This window comes from Eucalyptus grandis, chromosome 9 (genome assembly GCF_016545825.1).
Source record: "Eucalyptus grandis isolate ANBG69807.140 chromosome 9, ASM1654582v1, whole genome shotgun sequence".
NCBI classification, from domain to species: domain Eukaryota; kingdom Viridiplantae; phylum Streptophyta; class Magnoliopsida; order Myrtales; family Myrtaceae; genus Eucalyptus; species Eucalyptus grandis.
The window spans coordinates 36,156,479-36,172,522 of record NC_052620.1 but is presented as its reverse complement, the minus strand read 5'-3'; the positions used below and the strand labels follow the sequence as shown (position 1 = coordinate 36,172,522).

The following is a 16,044-nucleotide window of genomic DNA, read 5'->3' as shown; positions in this document are numbered from 1 at the left end:
CAAATGGGGTCGATTCCCATAGAGAACAAAGGTACGTTACCATAAGGAAGAAAAAGAGGCAACATAGGTGCTGTCCCATCTCCTACTTCCTTTATCAAAGAGAGAGACCCCCACGCTGAACAGGCAAACAGTCTTGCCGATAGTGCTAATATAAAGCAAAGGCTTCCTCCCGAGCTTGTTGATCAGAATTATAGGTACCAGTATCAGTGTAGTTTTCATAATCACCACAGCAATTGTACCTGCAAGAATACAAAAGGAAAATTCTTTATAGTGAATTAACATATGAATATGACAATCAATCATTTATGAATATGCACTTGAAAAGCAACTTACATATAGTAATTCATCCTTTATTTAATTGATGTTTAGAGGGAGATTAGGTTAGTCAACTAAAAAAATGTCTGTTTAAGCCAAAAAATGTCTGTTTTAGAAAATAATGTTCTGGACATAAAAAACTAGTTCCGTCTAGTTAGAAACAGCCCATGGACGTAAAATGTGAGCAATATTAACCGCGCCCTTTGCAGATCCCCAGGCTCAAATTCCGCGATCTAATGTTGGGTTTTACCTCTGTTTTTTACCTTTTCTCCAAACTTCCTTCCTTCTTGCTATTTGTTGTTCAAGATTTGTTGGGAGCGAACAATGCAATCCGATAATTACACCCGGGAGATCGACGAGGGAGAGCCTAAGTTTGAGCCTGTCAATATATCCAGTTAAACGCATATTCACTAAAAAATTTAAGTTAATGAGCTATGAGTTAAGTATGATATATTAATTGTTCATAAACTATGCATAGCAACCAACCAACATCAACTCTACTAACTTCGATTGTATCACCCATGGTCTTTATTCGAGCACAACAAAAATCCAATACTTACGACTAGAGAAATTGCCAAGAGGAGAGCTCAATTTTGAGCCTGTCAACATATCCAATTTGATCTATCTTCACTCAAAAGTTTAATTCAATGAGTTATTGATTTCAATGTGTGACTTCTTCTAACACAACTCACACAAACATTTTAACAATTTTTGAGTTATTTGCCAAAATTTTGTGTAGTTTCTCAAGAAACTCTACTTCACCCTAGAATATGATTTAATTGGTTTAGGGTGGCCATGGAAATGAGTCACCTCTCGTGTTAAGCCATTCCGTCTCTTTGAAGATATCCGATAGAGTTGAAACGACACGTTAAGCCAGCCATCGCTTCTTACCTTCATTCTTTCATTAAAGATCAAAATTGAGGCGACAAGAAGAACTCCCTGAAGACCGTTAGAAAGCGGAAATAGTCCATCTATTTTCAACGTGCCGAAATTTATCCGCAATCCCCAAAGTACCCTCGCTTTCCGTACCTAATAAGGCTGCGATTATCTTTTGTCCAGCGTGGGGAAACCGTAGCCCGAAAATAAGGCACATTTTCTTGATTAGGAAAAAGAAAGAGAACGAGGCACTTTTGACATCCAAAGAGCTTCTTCAACTTTCCTGGTGGCAGGAACGTAGGACCAATGCTCGTCGTCATCAGGAATCCAAACTCCAAGCAGGCCACTCCCTGTCAAACCGTGCTTGAAATTGGAACCCTCAATAATCAGGAACATATGCTTATAACTGAAAGAAATTCGCCGTTTCAAAGAAGGAACCGACTCGCCTAGGACGAACAAGTTGCAGTGGCTCACCGTGCTCAAAATCATCGTCCAGGCCAGTCAGTCTACCGTGCCGTGACCTCGAGCCGCCAGGCCCTTCCTGGCACTCCAAGGCCATGAGATTCCACCCTTTGGTGCCAACTGCCAAGAAGCGAACAGGAGTAAAATCACTTCCTTGTGTTTTTCTCCTTGTGGGTCGAATTATTTCCTATATCCTCGTCCTCCGTCTCTGTCACGTGGCCTAAGAAGCAATATTTAATGCTTATTTTAGCGTGAAGAAAAATATCTTTGCTTGTACGCACCGCATACCCAACGTCATTGGTGGAAAAATGGACAATGCGTGGTGGCATTGTTCTCTCACTTATTCTATAAGAAACTCAGGCAACATTTCCAGGGTAGGTAGCAGCGATTGAAGACAGGCGGAGACACGTAGGAGGAGGAGGAACATGGGATCGGTTGGAGCTGGAGAAAATGGGAGTGCAGGTTCAGTTAGGAATAAGAACAGGGCGGTGGAGTCTGAGGTCAACGATGATGGCTTCAATGACAGCCCGACGGGTTATCAGTATCCGTCGGAGATCCGAGGGAAGAGTAACAGAAGATTCTATGTGTTTGCTTGTGCAGTTCTTGCTTCTCTCAACACTGTTCTCCTCGGCTATGGTAAAAACTCAAATCCCAGTTTATGGGTTCCAGCACATTAGCATTAAGCTTCTAATAGTTTCAGTCAGTTTCCCAATCATTATCCAGAACAAAATATGCACTGTTTTGGCCTAGATCAACCTTCGTCCACATTATTGTTCATGGAATCTTCTGTTTTTCCAGAAACATATTGTGGAAGGTGTGGAAAGTCAAAGCTTTGTGAATTCTGCCCTTGTTGAGTAGTCTTTAGAATTGCCCCTTTTGTAGTCTCAGTTCACTTTTCTCAAGCACTATTGACATAAATATAGCTAGTACATGTGCTGTTCAAGTCTGAAGCACATCCAAATGCGGATAACCTAGTGAGATTTTCCGTAGCTTCTTGTTGTTGGCTAAAGGAGGCTGCTACTACGTGAACCTTTTGTTGTATCATAGGATTTTCTGTTAGGTGGGACTGGACCGGGGTTGCTTGTTAATAAAAGTTAGAACTGCCAATTTGAATGTCTCGCAAGTTTCTTCACCTTTCCTTAGATTTTGAACAGGTTAGTGATGTCACGAATGAGTTGATGTGTCTTTGCTGCTCTGCAGATGTTGGTGTCATGAGTGGAGCAATTATTTTCATTCAGGAAGATTTAAAAATAACTGAGGTTCAGACAGAAGTCCTTGTTGGATGTTTAAGTGTAGTTTCGCTCTTCGGTAGCTTAGTTGGTGGCAGAACATCAGACATTATCGGCCGAAAATGGACAATGGCTTCAGGTTCTATTGTCTTCCAAGTGGGGGTCACTGTTATGACTTTCGCAGATTCATTTCAAGCACTGATGATAGGGAGATTGCTGACTGGTGTTGGGATGGGCATCGGGGCTGTGATAACGTCGGTTTACATTGCCGAGATTTCGCCATCCATCAGTAGGGGAAGCCTGACCTCATTTCCGGAGATCTTTGTGAACATAGGAATTCTACTTGGTTATGTCTCAAACTATGCATTTTCAGGCCTATCCGTACACATTAATTGGAGGGTCATGCTTGGAATTGGGATTTTGCCCTCCGCTTTTATCGGTTTTGCACTTTTTGTGATCCCCGAGTCACCAAGGTGGTTGGTCATGCAGAACCGAGTCAATGAAGCAAGAGTGGTGCTTTTTAGGACAAGTGGAGATGAGAGTAAAGTGGAAGAGAGGCTCGCAGTAATACAATTAGCGGCTGGGGCTAGTAACAATCCACAGAAGCAAGGAGAGAAAGCTGTGTGGCGTGAACTGTTGAGCCCTTCTCCTTCTCTACGCTGGATGCTAATCACAGGCGTAGGACTCCAGTGTTTCCAACAGTTAACGGGCACGGATGCTTTAGTGTACTACAGCCCGGAGATTTTTAAAGATGCCGGAATAAAGGGTAATTCGAATCTACTAGCGGCTACTGTTGCTGTGGGCATTGCGAAGACTATATTTGTACTGGTTGCTACATTTCTGTTAGACAAACTTGGAAGGAAACCTTTGCTTTATATTAGCACGATCGGCATGACAATTTGCCTGTTCAGTGTGGGAGTCTCTCTCTCTCTACTTAAGGGAGGAGTGGCTGGCGCTGCACCTGGATTGGCAGTACTATCTGTTTGTGGTACTCTAGCTTTCTTCTCGATAGGAATCGCCCCTATTTGCTGGGTGCTAACCTCGGAGATTTTCCCTTTGAGGTATCGTGCTCAAGCAGTGGCGCTTGGGGCGGCTGCTAATAGGATGTGCAGTGGGCTTGTCAGTATGTCCTTCCTCTCAGTTTCTCACACAATCACGGTAGCTGGCACGTTTTTTGTGTTTGCTGTGATGTCAGCTCTTTCAGTTGCGTTTGTTCACTTGGTCGTTCCAGAAACCAAAGGAAAATCGCTGGAGCAGATTGAGTCACTATTTCAGGATCGCTGTAGTTGGAAAGGAGGCTATGTCGAGATTGAAGATGTCGAGGAACATGTGCACCACTAGTCACTTACCTATCGACATCTTCAGTCCGACATGTGGAGCTTCAGTTCAATAAGAGAAGGTCCAGCATCAAGAAAAAGGAACAGTTATCAACCTCTCAAGCAAGCGAAGGCAGAATCTATCAAGTCAGTGATTGTTGGAATTACCATCACTCTCTTCTTGGATGGCTGCTTAGCCTGACAAGTCAGATAAATGGCAGTACACTTTAATGAAGAAATCATAGCTTGAATTACTGAGCAATCCTAGAGAAGTTTGCTTTACTGAGAAATTCTACTGTATTAAACTTTCATGCTTAAAATGCTCTGTACTCTATCCTAGAGAAGTTTGCCTCCAATGAAACATTGAAAGCATTTCTGATTCAGAATTCCTACTTTTACCTGGAGAAGTGCTCCTTTCTTTTGGCCACATACGTGGAAAAAAGGTAAAACTACTCTTGATTTTATTGTATATATGGTTGCGTGCTTAGATGCCTCAAGCTTCAAAGGAGGGTGATATAATTCTCCTTGTCTCATAATGTGCTATACTTGTAAAGGGTGTGAAAAGTCCTTCACTTTGTTTAGCCTTTTCTGATACACAAATCGGTCGACGTGAGGACTTCACCTATGATTCCGTTGCCTAGTGTTTTCAAAGGAGTTCTCTCTGTTGACAAATTGAAATGAACTATCAATAAAAAAAATCATCTGATTATACAGAAAGGGTCACAATTTACAAATAATGCAGAGCAATGTGAGGGACAGAGTTCAAAGTTGTTAGATATATGCTCAATCTTCAATTGTGGGCAACATCTCCTGACAGTGATGCCTTAAGATTTTGGAGAAACAATTGTTACCAGAACTTCTTCGCATTCCCTATTGTTATCCTCGTGTCTGCTTCAGACATTATGGTAGGATTCACGATGACGTGCCAATGGTTTTCGGTCAAAAAGCTTATATCAGGCTCATAACATATGTTGGGGATATACAAATAATAATGTGACCTTCAACCACCCAAATTTAGTTCATTTTTTATTATTATATGTTATTAACAACACTTGTTTATATTGCAAGCAACTCGAATAATGTATTAAGAGGTCCCGTTTTCCCTTGCTTTAAAGTATTGATAAATTTTGTTCTTTTCCTGTAGATGATGAACCTTATTCAATACATGAATATCAGCAAGAATAACTGAAATTTCATGAAGTTTTCCCTTATAATCAGCTTTCTGGTAAACAAAAGTTGGCCGACCACTGAAGAAGCCAATAATTAAGCGACTGATCCTGCACAAGTTGCTCAATGCTCCAGCCTTTCCAAATTCCAATTGTGTCTGTTCTGAAACAGCGACTCAATCTGCTCCAGTGATATTCCTTTAGTATGTGGGCAAACGCAATGCAACAAAAATACCTGGCATTGCAGCAAATACTAAAAACGTTCTGGCCACCATAATTGCTTGAGAAATTGAGAGGAAGGACATGGAGACAAGACTGATACACACACTATTACCAGCTGTCCTGAGCACTGCTGCTTGCACACAATACCTCAAAGGGAAAATCTCCGATGACAATGTCCTATAAATGGGGTCAATCCCCATAGAGAACAAAGTTATGTTACCACAAAGAAGAAGAATGGGCAACATAGGTGCTGCCCCAGCTCCTACTTTATCTCAGAGAGAGACCCCCACACTGAACAAGCAATCAGTCATGCCGATAGTGCCAATGTAAAGCAAAGGCTTCCTCCCAAGCTCGTTGATCAGAAAAATAGGTACCAGCATCAGTGTATTTTTCATATCCACCACAGCAATTGTACCTGCAAGAAGATTCAAATTACCTTTCATTCCCGCATATATGAAAATCTTTGCTGTAAATAACGGCAGCAACAATATGCCTGTAATATGTCTGAAGCACAAAATTTCAATTCGCACTACTAGCATCCGTTGCAGAGGAGAGAATGGCTCAGCAGTTCACGCCGCATGACTTCGTCTGTGTACTTCTCTGCATTATTGCCAACTCCAACAGCTAATTTTATTTCAGCAGGCCTCTCATCCACCCTCTCGTGAAATTGATGGTTGAGACTACAGCCTGCTGCTGTAGTACAAAAAAATTTACTCCGATAGTACCTTATAGTTGCTTGCAATGCACATTGTGACATCTATTTAGGCAGATCGATTAGATCTCAACTGTACAGATGTACATATTTTAAACCACCTGCCAAAAATGATTCTTTTCCAGTAGTTGTGGAAAAATTAGTTGCTGTGAATGAATTTTTCTTCCTAATATGTGCAACTGATAGTGCATTAAATTGAATGGGACCATTGCAGCAACATTAGTAAAGAATTTTGTTTTTGTAAAACTGGAACATTGAGTGCAAAAGGTAACACAGTTTTCATTTTTTGAGTCAGTTCGTGAGGTAAAGGGAAACTTCGGAAACTTTTACCTTAAAAATCTGAGGACAGACATTATTTAGACAAATTTTCTTGATAATATGTGGAAACTTCATTCATAGTATAAAAGTTAAGAATGAATATAAAATTATTAGTGCAAAATGAGTTATGAAGAATAATTCGATAGACTTCCAATATTGTTCTTGATGGCAAGTGCCATGTTGGGACATGCGGTGGAGATGCGATACCTAGTAAATATGGATACCTACAGCTAAATTGCTGGACAAATGCTAGAAGGGGCCAAGAAGTATTAGTTTTTCTCATAAAAATGGTATAAGGAAGGCAAATTCTTCGTATGTTCCCTGGAGGCTAGATTCTTTTGATTGTTGATATTCTGTCAGACCATTTCGGGCATGAATTAAGGCAAAATCCTCAGATTTCCTAATAACGCAAGCTACACTTCTTATACGTCCAATGTACTGACGTGTATCAATCTGTCACGACGAATCAGTCATGTTAGAAGAGAGAAAGTAAATTCTGCCAAACACTAATTTGATAGGTCCTGTTTTCTCTTGCTTGGGAGAATGACAACTTCAGATTTTCTCTACTGGATAATGAACCTGACATTTTACAATGCATGCATATCCACAATGTAAGACAACAAATCGTGACGAAATATGGTTTTTTCTGCCGTAACCAGCTTCTTGTAAAGAAATTTTAGTCATTTGCTTGTCTACCGAAGATGCTGGTACTTAAGTGACTATTTCTGCACAAGATGCTCAACATCTTCCATCTCGAGGTGGCTTCCTTTCCAATCATGTGGGTTCTGAAACAGTGACTCGATCTGCTCCAATGATCTCCCTTTTGTTTCTGGGACAAGCGCGTAAACAAATGCAACAGAAGCAGCTGACATTGCAGCAAATAAAAAGAAGGTTCCTGCCACTGTGATTGCTCGAGAAACAGAGAGGAAGGACATGGAGATGAGCCCACTGCACACCCTATTGCCAGCCGCCCCGAGCGCTGATGCTTGAGCACGATACCTCAAAGGGAATATTTCTGAGGACAATACCCAAGAAATAGGGCCGATTCCAACAGAAAAGAAAGCTACACTACTGCAAACAGAAAGAATCGCCAGCAAAGGCACTACCCCAGCCGCTCCTTCCTTTAGCAAAGAGAGAGAGACACCGACACTGAACAAGCAAACAGTCATGCCTATTGTGCAAATATAAAGCAACGGCTTCCTCCCAAGCTTGTCAATCAGAAATATTGCGACCAGTACAAAAGCAGTCTTGGTAACGCCCACAGCAACAGTCGCTGCAAGAAGACTTGAATTACCTTTCATTCCAGCATCTTTAAAAATCTCTGGGCTGTAATACACAATAGCATCTATGCCCGTTATCTGCTGGAAGCACTGGATTCCAACACCTGTGATTAGCATCCGTCGTAGAAGAGGAGAAGGGCACAGCAGTTCACGCCACACAGCTTTCTCTCCATATTTCGCATTATTACTGGCTCCAGCAGCCAATTGAATTTCTGCGAGCCTTTCTTCAGCCTCTTTCTCATCTTCATGTGTCTTTAAAAGAACCAATCTTGCTTCATCAACTCGGTTCTGCATGACCAACCATCTTGGTGATTCAGGGATAACAAAGAGTGCAAAACCGATGATGACTGATGGTAAAATTCCAACTCCAAGCATGACCCTCCAGTTTATGTGCACCGAAAGGCCTGCAAATACATAGTTTGATATATAACCGAGTAGGATTCCTAAATTCACGAAGATCTCTGGAAAAGAGGTTAGTGTGCCCCGACTGATGGCTGGTGAAATCTCGGCAATGTACAGTGAAGTTATCATGCCTCCGAAACCCATTCCAACCCCAGCCAGCAATCTTCCTATCATTAGTACTCGAAATGAATCAGCAAAGGTCATAACAGCCATGCCCACTTGGAAGACAACAGCAGCTAATGCCATCGTCCATTTTCTACCTATAATATCCGATGTCCGGCCACCAGCTATGCTACCGAAGAGTGAAATTACGCTCAAACAACCAATGAGGACTTCTATCTGAACATCACTTATTCTGAGATCTTCCTGAATGAATATAATTGCTCCACTCATGACACCTCCATCTGCAAGTAGTCAAGCATATTGATTCATTTGTTACTTAACAAAGTGTGGATGGATTTAACTGAAACTCGAGCAGCTAGTGACACATGAATCTACCGCAACTAATTCTTTTAACTAACAAGCAAAATCCATCCACCTACCTAAAAGAGAACCAGAGATGGACAAAATTCTGACGTCCCTGGTCAATGCAAAAGACATATCACTGAAGCAAATGTTTACACAGAAGTGGACATTAGGCAATAAAAACTTAGCAACTTACAGCATAATGCTTAGCATTCAATTCCATTCTGACCATCAAATGAGATGTGCATAACCTGTCTTCCTCTCTCTTTGTAACACAGGATCTTCAAGTTCTGTCGGTGCTTTAAACAATTTTCTCTTCTCCATATTAATATATCACTCAGAGTCTACAATTTTATAGGACCCACTGAAGAAATCAATTTCTAGATCTGATCGAGAAACGAGTTGGTATTTATCATCTTCATGGAAACTTCTATACCAGAAACATTGTAGCCCCTCCGGGACCAGGACTTTTGCAGTCAAAACATTCACAAACAACTATGCAACTATTAATAACCCAAAAAAAAAAAAAAAAAGAGGGAAGAGAAAAGACGCTGTCGCCAACATACCATAACCTAGGACGGCGGTGTTGAGAGAAACGAAGACTGCACAGGCAAAAACATATCTCCTGGTACTTTTCCTCCTCTCCAACTGCTGCTGGTAATGAACCAAATCGTCCTCAAAATCACCGTCCTCGATCTCGGAACCCATTTTCTTGTACTCGTTCACACCCTTCTGTGAATCTGCCCTCCCATTTTCTCCGGTTCCCGCCGATCCCATCTCCTCTTCTCTTCACCGCCTGAGTTCTATCGAACATAACAAGAGACTTCCGGTTCTCCCATAGACAAGGACTTGGCAGGTGGGGGGTCAGACTTTTTTTTTTTTTTTGGTCAGGTCAAGTTCTTGAGTTTTGGGGTGAGTATACTATGGACGATCGCATCTTTTGGTAGCATTTTGTCCTTTACATGTGAAGAAATACTCTAAAAAACATCAAGTGGGTGCTCTGGAGGTGTCAACACAGCATGTTTTCATGGATGAGTAAAAGATATCTAATATTTAAAAATTATATTAAAAGGATTATAGATCGCAAAACTCTTTTTGGTACCTTTTAGTTTGTTGTCCATCTCAGTCATTCTAGTGCTATTGATTTTCAAAAAATAAAAATGCTAAACTCAACATTTGGTTTCCAGAGGTTGAAGGCTAAGAAGGAGTGCAAAGAAAGGCAACTCAAACACACGGAGCAGCACCCCGTGCACAAATTATCCATGGAAAGCTAGGCAATCGCCAATGGTGGATCTCAATCCCCTTGTGAGTTTTTAAAAGTGTCTCCTCTGGTGACGATGAGGATTTCCATTGGAGCATGACAGAATCTTCTCCAAGAAAGATGGGGTCGCCCGTACAGATGAGACCCACTTGGATTGATTAGATCTCAGCTGTACACACGAATAGATGTTAACAACGCGTGTGAAAACGTTTCATTACGGTTGTGGCAAATATATACTTTTCACTAATTGCCATTTGTCATTTCTTTTCCATCTAGACTTAAGAATGGATCCGAGATGAAATAGGAAACTGGACATGAGGAGTACATTGGATTGATTTTTCGATATTGTTTGTTGAAGGCATGTCCTATGTTGGGGTGGTCAATAAAAACCCAATACCTCATTTTACGCAAGTTAATGTTGCCCGGTAAATTTTAGATAAATTGATAAAACAATTATTTTATTTGGAAAGAATTTAATGAACATTATTTTTTTAAATTTTTTTTAATAAAATATTAAAAGTAATAGAGAAATCAATTGAGAAAAGTTAACGGAAGACACTCCAATCAATTAAACCAAATTGCAATGCAAGTGCATTTTCAAATAATCTTGGAAAAAATGCACCAAATGGTGTCCTAATGGTGATTAGACACAAACCACCGTATCTTCACCATGATTCGATTGATCCAGTATCATTGTTGCCCTCTTGTTCATACAAGGCGCATTCTTATGAAGTTAATTCTTACGATAACAAAATATGACTACGAGGTCCATTTCTAATTTTTTCACTGACAAGCTAGACCTATTATCTTCTAAGTTCTGTCCGCTAGAACATAGATTCTGAATGTAACATAGATGCCAATAGGCCAATGGGATGAATAAGTTATGAGCCATGGTGGAGAGAATCAAGAAAGTGATGGGTCACCTCTTTCGATATTATAGAATGTCGATGTTATTTTCACCAACTCTATCAATATTGGGCCCATTATAAACACTCAACTGAGCCCAACCTTAAAAAGGGACACACTCCAAAGCCAATGCCTGGCACGGCTTGCCGTTCCGGGCCATGCCGGTCACGGGCCCAATCATGCCGGGCCTAGGGTGGGCATGGTGGGCATGGCTCTAGTCTTTCCTTCATGTAGCGGTTTTCACTTATCGAAGGCATGTGCGATGACGAGTGAGATTCATTGGTCGATGTAGTCACTAAATAGGCCAACACTAATACATTCAGCGTTACAATCTACACATCGACTTTAATCCCATCTATGGGGATGTCTAACGGAGTAGGAAGCCAAGTGTGGACCTGCACTCCTTGGAAAGCTTATCTATCGATTCATGAACCGATTAAATTTAAAATTTGTTTCATTCCCTAACGATTATCCTATGTGAGATTCTTAAAAGGCTGAAAACATCCGCATATGATTCTTTCCAGAAGTGGTGGAAAAATTAATCTTCCCAATATGTGCTACTGATAGTGACCATTAGGAAATAATTTTACTTTATATTTTTTGTAAAACTGGAATCTTGAGTGCAGATAGTAACAAAATTTTGATTTCTATATCAGATTTGTGAGCTAAAGAGAAACTTTGAGATTTTTCACATTAAAAATCTGAGGAAAAATATCATTTAGACTCATTTTCTTGATAATATGGTGGAGGTTTCATTCATAGTACAGAACATAGAAAATGTGCGGCCATTTTCAATTTGTCTTATTTTTCTTCTGGCTAAAGTTAAGAATCGACACAAGATGATTGTTGCGAAATGAGATATGAAGAGCAATTCGAAAGACTTAATATCGTTCTAGAAGACCGGCCAATATGTCGGATGTGCGGGGGAATAGCTATACAAAGTAAATATGGATAGACGCAGCTAAATTGCTGGACAAATGCTAGAAGGTGCTAACAAGTCCTAGTTTTCCGCACGTAAAAATGGTATAAGGCCGTCGAATCCTTCCCACGTTCCCTGGAGGAAAGATTCTGTCGATTGTTGATATTCTGTCGGAGCATTTTGGGCATGAATGAAGGGAAAATCCTCAGATTTCCTTACAACTCAAAGCTGCATGTCATAAATCGTCCAATGTACTGACATACATACATCCGATTTGTCACGGGGAAGCAGTCATTTTAGAAGAGACCGACAGTAAGAGCGCGTTTGATAACGTTTACGTTAAAAATTGTTAGGAGAACGAAATAGAAAAAAGTGTTTCGGCTCTGGGGAACAATTTTTGACCAGAAAGATGCGTTTGGTAAACTTGTTCCGTGAATAAAACATGAATAAAAATACGTTTGGTAAATATATATATATATATATATATATTTGTTTGTTTCTTTTAATTTTATTTTTCCTTTCTTTTTATTTTTTCTTCTTTCGGCCGGTCGCCGGCCGACGGGGCCGGCAGCCTCGCCCAGCCATGGCAAGGCTCACCGTGGTTGGGCGAGGCTCGGCGTCGCCGGGCGCGGGCGAGGCCAAGCCTCGCCTTGGTCGGGCGAGCTCGAGCTTGCCCAGATCCGGCGAGGCCGAGCCTCGCCGGGGCCGGCAACACTCGGTCTTGCGGGCGCGCGCTCCGGCGAGGTCACCGACCCTCGACGGCGGTCGCCCGGCCATGGTCGAGGCCGACGACCAGACCAAAGAAGAAAAGAAGAAGAAAAGAGAAGAGAAGAAAAAATGTTTTTCAAAATCGTTTTGGAACAAAGAAACAATTTTTTTGTTTCTCATTTCTGTTCTTTTTGTGTTAAGGAGCAAAAAATCTGATTTTGAACAAAAACGTAAACAAATCGTTTATTCTTTTTTTTTTCGGAAAAAAAAGAAAATTTCTAAAAAGAATGAAAGCATGAAGGCCCTACATATTCCCAAAGATTGATTTGAAAGGTCTTGTTTTCTCTTACTTGGAAGGTTGACAACTTCAGATATTCTCCATTAAATGCATGCACATCTGCAATGTAAATCAATGAATCGCGATGAAATATGGTATCTCCGCTGCGATCAGCTTCTTCTAGAGAGTGTATTTGCTTGGCTACTGAAGATGTCAGTACTGAAGGGACTACTGCACAAGATGCTCAACATCTTCCATCTCGACTTGGCTTCCTTTCCGATCATGTGGATTCTGAAACAGCGTCTCGATTTGCTCCAGTGATTTCCCTCTCGTTTCTGGGACATGTACGTAAACAAATGCAACTGAAGCAGCCGACAATGCAGCAAATATGAAAAACGTTCCGGCCACCGTGATTGCTCTAGAAACCGAGAGGAAGGACATGGTGATGAGCCCGCTGCACACCCGATTACCAGCCGCCCCGAGCGCTGCTGCTTGAGCACGATACCTCAGAGGAAAATTTCAGAGGACAATACCCAACAAATAGGGCCGATTCCAACTGAAAAGAATGCTACATAACCACAGACAGAAAGAATCGCCAACAAAGGTGCTGCCCCAGCTACTCCCTCCTTTAGCAAAGAGAGAGAGACCCCAACAATGATCAAGCAAACAGTCATGCCGATTGTGCTGATATAAAGCAACGGCTTCCTCCCGACCTTGTCAATCAGAAATATAGCGACCAGTATAAAAGAAGTCTTTGTAACCCCAACAGCTACTGTAGCCGCGAGAAGATTTGAATTACCTTTTGTTCCAGCACTTTTGAAAATCGCCGGGCTGTAAACAACGGCAGCATCTATGCCCGTTATCTGTTGGAAGCACTGGATTCCAATGCCCGTAATTAGCATCCGCCGCAGAGGAGGAGAAGGGCACAACAGTTCACGCCACACGGCTTTATCTCCGTGCTTCCTTGCATCATTACCGGCTCCAGCAGCTAATTGAATTTCGGCAAGCCTTTCTTCAGCCTCTCTCTCGTCCTCGTGTGTCTTTAAAAGAACCAATCTTGCTTCGTCGACTCGTTTCTGCATGACCAACCATCTTGGTGATTCAGGGATTACAAAGAGTGCGAAACCAATGAAGACTGAGGGCAAAATCCCAACTCCAAGCATGACCCTCCAATTTATGTGCACTGACAGGCCTGCAAATATGTAGTTCGAGATATAACCGAGGAGGATTCCAAAATTCACGAAGATCTCTGGAAAAGAGGTGAGCGTGCCGCGACTGATGGTTGGTGAAATTTCCGCAATGTACAGCGAAGTTATCATGCCTCCAAAACCCATTCCTACCCCAGCCAGCAATCTTCCTATCATGAGTGCTCGAAATGAACCAGCAAAGGTCATAACAGCTGCGCCCACTTGGAAGACGACAGCAGCTAACCCCATCGTCCATTTTCTACCGATAATGTCCGATGTTCGGCCACCAGCTATGCTACCGAAGAGCGAAATTATGTTCAAACAACCAACAAGGACTTCTATCTGAACCTCAGTTATTCCGAGATCTTCCTGAATGAATATAATTGCTCCACTCATGGCACCTCCATCTGCAAGTAATCAAGCATATCGATTCATCTGCGACTTAAAGTGTCGATGGATCTAACTATTAGAAATTGAGCTACCCTTGCCTTAGTCTGGTCATGCTATCTAACAAGCCGTTGAGCAGTTTGTGACACATTAATCTACTGCAACTAATTTTTTTTCAGTAACTAGTAAAATTCATTCACCCACATAATAGAAAACTGTAGATGGCCGAAAATCTCATGGCCATGGCCAGTGCAAAAACCATGTCTAAAGCAAATTTACATAGAAGTGGACATAAGGCAATAAGAACTTAGCTACTTACTGCATATTTTTGACTTTGGTAAATTCATCATGATGCTGGTAACTTACTAACTTTATCAGCAACTCCATAAATCTACAGACAAAAAAATTTCATTTTCTTGCCCTACAGAATCCTGGAAATTTCACATCGACAAATATTTGGATGTACTTCAGACCTGAACAGCATACATATGAAGAATATTATGTAATAGTTCTAGAGAAAAGCAAATGAGGTTAACAAATGAAATTACATTGATATTTGGACATATTTCCTGATGAATCTTCTGAATCACCAATGCAGCACAATCCTTAGCATTCAATTCATTACTGACCATCAAATGAAACTGAATAACTGGGCCTCTCTCTCTTTGAAACAAAAGATGTTCCAGTTTTATCGGTGCTTAATCTTCTCCCAACTACTATCTCTGTCGGAGCCTCCAATTTTATAGGAACTACTGAAGAAAACAATTTCTAGATATCACGGAGAAACGAAATTGTACTTTCAAACATTGATATCTCCAACCCTAGCCCCTCCGGCACTGGGACTTTGGTAGTCAAACATTCACGAATAACTATGCAAGTACTGATATGGAAAAGAAAGAACAGAGACGAGGAAAGATGCTGTCACCACCATACCATAGCCTAGGAGGAGACTGTTGAGAGAAACAAAGACCGCAGAGGCGAAAACATATCTTCTGGTACTTTTCCTCCTCTCCAGCTGACGCTGGTAATGAACCAAATCATCCTCAAAATCATGGTCCTCGACCTCGGAACCCATTCTCTTGTACTCGTTCATGCCCTTCAGGGAATCCGCCCTCTCCTTTTCTCCAGTTCCCACCAATCCCATCTTCCTCTTCTCTGCAGATCCTGAGTTCGATCGCAGACATAAGGAGAGAGTTCCACTTTTCACATAAAAAAAAGCCTAGGCAGGTGGGGGGGTCATACTTTCTGTTTTTTTTTTCCTTGGTCAGGTCAAGTTCTTAGGTTCTTCCCGTGTGGACAATCACTTTTAAAATAATATCAAGTGGGTGCTTTGGAGGTATCAACACAGTCCGCGGGATGACTATATTATAAGAGAATCACATCGTTTGGCACAAGTCTTGCCCTGTACTTCAGCCGCTCTGGCTCAGCTCTCTCTCGTTTCCAAAGGTTGAAGGCTAAGAGGGAGTGCAGAGAAAGGCAACTTTAACACACACAGCAGTACCGCATGCACAATTCTTTTACAGAAAGCTAGGCAATCACCAATGGAGAATCTTAATCCTCCAGTAAGTTTTTAAGTGTCTCCTTTGGTCTTGAGATGATGGTGATTGCTCTGGGAGTATAAAAGAATTTACTCGGA

At 41.4% G+C, this 16,044-nt stretch overlaps 2 protein-coding genes and 1 pseudogene across 2 annotated transcripts; 1 reads left to right on the top strand and 2 right to left on the bottom strand.

Moving 5' to 3' along the window:
* The first annotated feature begins 1,978 nt into the window (after positions 1 to 1,978).
* On the top strand, positions 1,979 to 4,647 carry LOC104424892 (probable polyol transporter 4). Its single transcript, XM_010037419.3, has 2 exons — positions 1,979 to 2,289; positions 2,854 to 4,647. The coding sequence occupies exons 1-2, from the start codon at positions 2,079 to 2,081 to the stop codon at positions 4,221 to 4,223; spliced, it is 1,581 nt and encodes a 526-aa protein (XP_010035721.2). The 5' UTR covers positions 1,979 to 2,078; the 3' UTR covers positions 4,224 to 4,647.
* Positions 4,648 to 7,106: 2,459 nt separating this feature from the next.
* Positions 7,107 to 9,666, bottom strand: LOC104424893 (probable polyol transporter 4). The gene is made up of 2 exons (XM_010037421.3): positions 9,330 to 9,666; positions 7,107 to 8,702 (listed from the first exon to the last, which is right to left on the bottom strand). The coding sequence occupies exons 1-2, from the start codon at positions 9,538 to 9,540 to the stop codon at positions 7,336 to 7,338; spliced, it is 1,578 nt and encodes a 525-aa protein (XP_010035723.2). The 5' UTR covers positions 9,541 to 9,666; the 3' UTR covers positions 7,107 to 7,335.
* Positions 9,667 to 12,852: 3,186 nt separating this feature from the next.
* Positions 12,853 to 15,630, bottom strand: LOC104424894 (annotated as a pseudogene).
* Positions 15,631 to 16,044: the final 414 nt, after the last annotated feature.

Excerpts from the sequence above, each read along its gene's own strand:
- LOC104424892 (XM_010037419.3), top strand. The coding sequence starts at position 2,079 with ATGGGATCGGTTGGAGCTGGAGAAAATGGGAGTGCAGGTTCAGTTAGG. Across the intron at positions 2,290-2,853 it reads CACTGTTCTCCTCGGCTATG|ATGTTGGTGTCATGAGTGGA; the intron begins GTAAAAACTCAA and ends GCTGCTCTGCAG.
- LOC104424893 (XM_010037421.3), bottom strand. The coding sequence starts at position 9,540 with ATGGGATCGGCGGGAACCGGAGAAAATGGGAGGGCAGATTCACAGAAG. Across the intron at positions 8,703-9,329 it reads CACCGCCGTCCTAGGTTATG|ATGGAGGTGTCATGAGTGGA; the intron begins GTATGTTGGCGA and ends GACTACTTGCAG.